General features: G+C 33.8%; 1 protein-coding gene across 1 annotated transcript; it reads right to left on the bottom strand.

Moving 5' to 3' along the window:
• Positions 1-3,768: 3,768 nt before the first annotated feature.
• Positions 3,769-5,527, bottom strand: SOM (Zinc finger C-x8-C-x5-C-x3-H type family protein). Its single transcript, XM_011030744.1, has one exon. It carries the CDS (start codon positions 5,227-5,229, stop codon positions 4,081-4,083), a length of 1,149 nt encoding a protein of 382 aa, XP_011029046.1. The 5' UTR covers positions 5,230-5,527; the 3' UTR covers positions 3,769-4,080.
• Positions 5,528-6,874: the final 1,347 nt, after the last annotated feature.

Here is a 6,874-nt window from a genome sequence, read left to right as displayed (position 1 = left end):
TCTAAAGTAAGAATCATTCCAAACACTCCCTTATGGTCCTTCCCCCACCATCATAGCTGTCTTTTCAGATGAGTACTCCTCCTAGGAAACAAATAATATGCCATCGTTGAGGCCACATCAATCTAGGTCCGTGCATCTTCAGCCATTGATTGAGTCACAGGACCTTCTTCGGGTCAAGTTTTAAATTAGATTAGTTCAAGATTTAACCTGATGGGTCAACCCATTGCTCGATGATCAAAAAACCAAGTGAAAATCGATCCGTTTTTATAACTAAGATGATCTGAATTAACTCGTAGATAATAATTAAACTTGAATTATAGCTATATTATTTTAATATATCTATAAGTAAAAAATATATTTTAAAAAATCATCATTTTCAAATGCCTTCCTTTTTAAAATAATAATTTGAGTTGATAATAATGATCTGGATTGATAAATCATATGGTTTAGATGAATCATTTAAAAACCCAACTAAATCAATTTGGTTTTATTTAGTTTAAATTAGGTTTTGGGTATTAAATTTCTCGGTGGACTAGGTTGAGTAAATTTGGATTTTAAATTTTTAATCTTATCGTCATCAATCTGTGTTATAAATCAAGTATAAGATCTGCGATGAGTTAAGAAGTTGGGAATTTATAATCGTATAATTAATACAACATTCAGCCACCACCAGCTAAGCCAAACCTAAAAAAGGATAGTACTCCCTCCAAAGCTCCAACAATCAATTTATCACTGCAGGGAAAATAATGGACATAGGGACTGACCATGCAGAAATAGATCTGCAGGAACGAGTATCCAAAAACGAACTCACTTCCACAGGTGTCAGCCATACCTGGCGTGAAGTGGAGGAGTCGCACGCAGGCATTACAGAGTATGGGCTTCTTCTTGTCCCTTTCCATTCCTCCATTAATGAAATGAAACTTGTGATCCCGAAGCTCAGGGGAGGTGGTGGGACCCTGACACACCGTCCATAGCCGTTTTAGCATGGGCTGCTCCCTCACCTCCACACACCATTTCCTGTGAGTCGAAAACCTTCAGCACCTAACCCCAACACTTCACCGAGACACTGCACCAAACCCTACCCTCTAAAGTAAGAATCATTCCAAACACTCCCTTATGGTCCTTTCCCAACCATCATAGCTGTCTTTTCAGATGAGTACTCCTCCTAGGAAACAAATAATATGCCATCGTTGAGGCCACATCAATCTAGTTCTGTGCATCTTCAGCCATTGATTGAGTCACAGGACCTTCTTCGGGTCAAGTTTTAAATTAGATTAGTTCAAGATTTAACCTGATGGGTCAACTCATTACTCAAAGATCAAAAACCCAAGTGAAAATCGATCCATTTTTATAACCAAGATGATCTGAATTAACTAGTAGATAATAATTAAACTTGATTTATAGTTCATGTTTTATATTTAAGATTTGACTTGGTGAATCGATGAAAACCTGGATAAAAATTAATTTATATTTTATAACTAAGATGTTGTGAATTAACTATATAAGGTTGGTTTTGAGCATGGTTTCCAATTATTTCATGCATTATTTATGCAGTAATCCACCGATAATTAAATGGCTGAAAAATGTAGGTGGCTGCATTAAAGCCAATGGTAAATATTGTCGTTAACTAGGATTATGATCAGTGGCATTAAATAGAGTAGCCATTTTTGATGAAAGGAGACCGGTTTCTATGTTCTGTAGAGGGCCTAGCTAGCTCCACTTCATGGTGGTTGGGATTTTAAATCGTAGTGTACCTTAAGTCCAAGCATCCTATCTCCAAGGGCACCATATTATCTACCGACATATAGCATAAATTAAATCATATATATATATATATAACATCTATTAATTATCAAGACATAACAAGATATTGAACCTATGATGTTTTTCTTAGTTATTAATCTAAGATAATAAGTAGATTAATCTTCAAAAATGTTTGAAAAGTCTATTGCTTGAGAGGGTAAAACAACCTTAAATCCCATGTTGGTTTTGTTAGAAGATGATATACTGTAGGTATTTGATTGTGAGATATATTGACAGGGGGCCGCAGTCATGGAAATTTCTTAGGGCCAAGATTGAAAAAATTAAAATTTATTAATTTTAGTTATAAAATTTAAAATAGTTTTTTCTATAATATTAATGTTTTTTTTATAGAGACCAATCTCAATTTAAAGACTAAATTACATGAAATATATATATATATATATGGTCCAACATTTCAATTTTGCATTAAAAATTTCAAACCCGAGATGCGATAAAGGTGAAGATGTAACCGATCTTACAACATTCCCTACAATGGAAAAAATAAACCAGCACCGAAAATAAAAATTAATTAATTAATGGTTGGTGCATACATTATGCTTGTTTTTGACATTGTAGGAAACATTACAATAGTCATGATATAATGTAAGCTCTCCAATTAATTTATGCTTCTAATAAAATTTAGGTTAATTAATGGTTGGTGCATGAATTTATGAAGAAGTCATAATGTATGCTCTCCCTAATTTATTGTCTCTACTTACTCAAGACCCTAAAATCAATTGCATTATTTGAGCTCTATTTATGTCTACAAACCCAAAAAGACTAAAACTTTCCCTTTTAAGCTTTCAACCTTGCAAAAAGAAAATTGCTTCTTCAACTGGGATTTTTTTTTATAGTGCTTGAACTGTAATTATTAAACATTAATATTTATTAATATAGAATAAAAATAAACAAAATAATAAGAAAAAATAACATTCAAACCCATAAGAATTAGAAAGAATTCTCGAGAAACTTTACGATATTCAGTGAATAAACTAGTAACATCCTATTAATTAGTTTAATTAACCCATTTTAAAGAAAAAATAAATTCATGGAAAAGAGATATCTATATAAATATATTCTTATTATTTTTTGTGGTTCATGGGCTTTTTTTTGTGTTTTTTTATTTTAAGATGGTCTAAAAAATAACTAATATGATGCCATTAATTACTCCCTAGTGTTATAATTTTTTTTCAAAACTCTCACCTATTTTAAAATTATTTTTAATTCTCTCATGTATTTTTCTTTTTTCATTGTTTTTCTCTCATATACTATAAATATCTAATAATTACACTACAAAGAACTTAAAAAAAAAACAGTTGACGAGAAATTCACTGAAAAAAAAATCATTATTAGCAATACGAAATTCAAAATGGAAATCTAGGATAAAAAATTGTAAACTCGAGATCTATAACAAGAAAGAAAATAAGTAATATAAGTTTGAAGAAACCTATTTAATGTTAATTACAACTATTTAAGTTTATTATTTTATTTTTTTGGTAGCTAAGAAATAGAGTTTGAAGGAATCATTCATCGCCATGGGACAAGCATCTTCAGACATGCACAAAAAGCCAAAAAAATATCTGATGATAAGATTAGACCACTTTAGCTTAGCCTAAAAATTCTCACCTTCCCTGCATGCATATTTGCCACGTATTCATTATTCACTATGCCACCTAAGCATTATATATATATATATATATATATATATATATATATCTGTGTGTGTGTGTGTTGCTATAAAATATAGAAGAATTCATGAACCCTATAAAACCCTTCAAGATTTAGCTCTAGCTTGAATGGTAATAAATGGCAAATGAATTTTTTTTTAACTTTCACTTAATTTTGATATAAATTAAGAACTTAATTATCCAAGAAAAAAAGAAGAGTATTAAAATAAAGTTGAGGAGAGTGAAAATGAATTAAGAAATAATTAACAAAAGATAGCCATTCCAATTGAACATTTAATTAAATTTCAATACATATATATTCATCAAACATTAATGAACACTTCTTGAAAATTAAGAACTCGAAGATTCAAGAACTTGAAGAACATAAGTACTTCCGCAAAATACAAGCTAAATTAATAGTAACATGATCATCATCAAAAGGAAATTAATCAAAAACTTAAAAGAGAAAGCAATTTACACCAAATCCACACACACACACACACACTTAAAGCTCCATATGTACGGCTGGTGCTGCTGGCCTGACTTGCATGTACACATGATCCAATCATCTCCATCTGATCCATTCCCATCATCAGCAGCTCCATCTGCTCTACATTAAGAGCTCATTAACCCATCCAAGGTCAGGATCAGAAGTACAAGCCAAACCACCATCACCAATATTATTATGATCATTAATCTTGTCATCAACGAACAGGCCATTATTGCTTGAACAATCTCCATTGAAAAAATTTGATGAGGGGGTTGGAGTTGAAGGTGAAAGAATGAATTGTGGCTGATCTTCTCCACTGAAAGAGACATCAATATTCCATGGAGTGGTGCTGTTGACATTCCTGTTGTGATTAGTAGATGAGGACATAGGTGAAGAAACACTCGCCCCTTCGTTGAAATTCATGGCTTCTAAAGAACTCATTACCTCAGTGAGCACATCTTTGTAACTCACAACTCCAGCCCTAAACTTGCTCAGCGTTTCATTATATCGGGAGATTGGCGAAAACCCGGATAAGGATTGGTGTTTCACCGGTGATAGAGGTGGTGATAATGATGGCGACAATGGCGGTGACATGTGGGACATACCAAGGAGAGTAGAGGTCGGAGAGGAAGTCATAGAATGGCAAACAACGCAACAATGACTATGATTGAGAGATGAACATGGTGAAGCCAAGCTCTTATTGCGTGAAGAAACCTCAGGCAAAATGCGAAGTTGGCGAGGGGAGTGAGCGAAGAAACAAACCTTTCGCTTACAATTCTTGCCATCTTTGCAAGCCTCGGTTCGATAACGAGAAGGGTGAAGCCAACACTCAAAAACACCATGAGAAAACTCACAATTCTCTCCACGGCTACAACCTCCACGCTTAAACTCAGGGCAAACAGTTCCAGAGTAGTGAAACCTACGAGGGTCTCTCCTACGAGCCTTTTCGCCAGGATGAGCAAACGGGCAGTCGGTCCAGTCATGGCTACGGCTGCGCGTACAGCGACGAACTTTGAACTCATACATGCGGAAATGGTCAGAAGAGTACGGATCTAGCTCACCATCAACAACCTTCTCATTGCTGTAGTCATTATAAGGAAGGAATCTTTGAAGATTAGTCTCATATGGAGACATGTCTAGGCTTTCTTGATGGGTTTTCTTTGTAAGGAGTTTTCTTGGTAGAATCTCAAGATCTCTTAAGGGTCTCTTGGGAGAAAGAAGTTGGTGAGGAGTGTAGGGCTTGTGTTGCTCGGCACAAATGGTGCTCATCTCGTGGCTAATTAAGTACAAGCTAAAGGGTATAATAGTTAGTGATCTAATATCGAATTAAGAGGGTAATGAAATTAAGAGAGGATCGAAGGGGAACAAGGAGAAGATGTTGAGGGAGAAGGAACAAATGGTGGGGCTGGATATATAGGTGGTTAGGGAAGGGAGAAAGGGAGAGAAATATTGAAGTATATTGGAGGTAAGGTATGGCAAAAGAAATGCGTGGCTTCATAGTATTAGGGTTCATCATGCAAAAAGAGTAGGTGGCATCTTCTCACAATTCATAGCCCCCAATGCTTTGCTATGTGTATTCACTAGGGTTTGTTTGTTACCAAGAAATTAAATATATAATCCATTGTCACTATACCATAGTTATAAAAAATATTAACATAAAATATTAATGTAATATTTTTTCAAGATAAAAATAAAAATAGAATTGAAAACCAGATACCAAACAAGCTTTTGATTTCACCAGAAGGCCACAGATAATAATTATTTACTTGAAGGCTCATTGCTCACACAAGAGGTGGACTGTAAGCTTGTCACAACTGTCCCAAGCACATATTTTTTATGATTAAACTTTTCCTGGGACCATATAATAGAGACATAAATATATTGATTTGGGTTAATCCTCCAAGATTTTATTCACAAAGATATTCTATATTGGTTATGGTTTATAATTCAACTCCATCGAGTTGTAAAATCTAATTAGTTAAATGTTCAACGTAAGATATATAAAAATTACTATATTAATAAGAAGGTAATTATAATTAATTTGTAATTATTTTTCATATTATTACATTAATTATATTTGTATGCTTCTCAACTTGTTTAATTAGCAATCAATCCGCTCAAAAATTCAAAAATTGACATGATACAAAGTTAGAGTAACAAGTTGGATGGATTCAGCCTGAACTATTTTAATTTTTATAAAATTAAAATGATATCATTTGACTTATAAAAATAATTTATTTTATTTTTTTAAATGAATAAGTTTTTATGTGGTTTTAACAACAAACCATCCTTGTTTATTTTAACACTTAATCCTAATTTTATATCAATTACCGGATCAAATTGGGTTTAATAACCAAAAATTATGTAGCTTGTTGAATTAAAGTTCAAGTTCTTTACCCTTTTTTTTTTTTATTTACGTGTGGTGTCTGGGCCAGCTTGCGCGCATCACAACTAATCCCCATGGTCCACTGAATACTCTGCAAACCCAGTAGGCATGTAAGGCACCGTGGGGGTGACAAACATACACACCAAGGTTCGAACCCATGTACAATGGAAAGAGATAAGCCTCTTTCACCACTAGACCAAGCCCCTAGATGCACTTTAAAATATGTATGGTTGCCTGCGACAGAGAAATTTCTTTTATTGGTGGCAAAATTGTGCAGTTATGTTCTCTGCCAAATTTGTCCACTGGTTTCTTTCAAGAGGAGCCATGAAACTTCCTTTTGCTTCTTTGGTCACCACGGGCCTAAGCCCATTAGATTAGTGCCAGGCCCATCCCTTCCTAGGAAAACATGCCCTCAACCTCAACCTCCTCCTTGTGTCCTTTTCTCTATCAATGACATGTAGTTAATGCAATTTTTAAAGAAGAAAAAAATAAAAATAAATGCGAGGAATCAATTTTAACCTAATTTTT

This window comes from Populus euphratica, unplaced genomic scaffold (assembly GCF_000495115.2).
Source record: "Populus euphratica unplaced genomic scaffold, PopEup_1.0 scaffold11.1, whole genome shotgun sequence".
Lineage (NCBI taxonomy): Eukaryota > Viridiplantae > Streptophyta > Magnoliopsida > Malpighiales > Salicaceae > Populus > Populus euphratica.
Note: the sequence above shows the minus strand (reverse complement) of the source record. Positions and strands in the feature narration are given on the sequence as shown.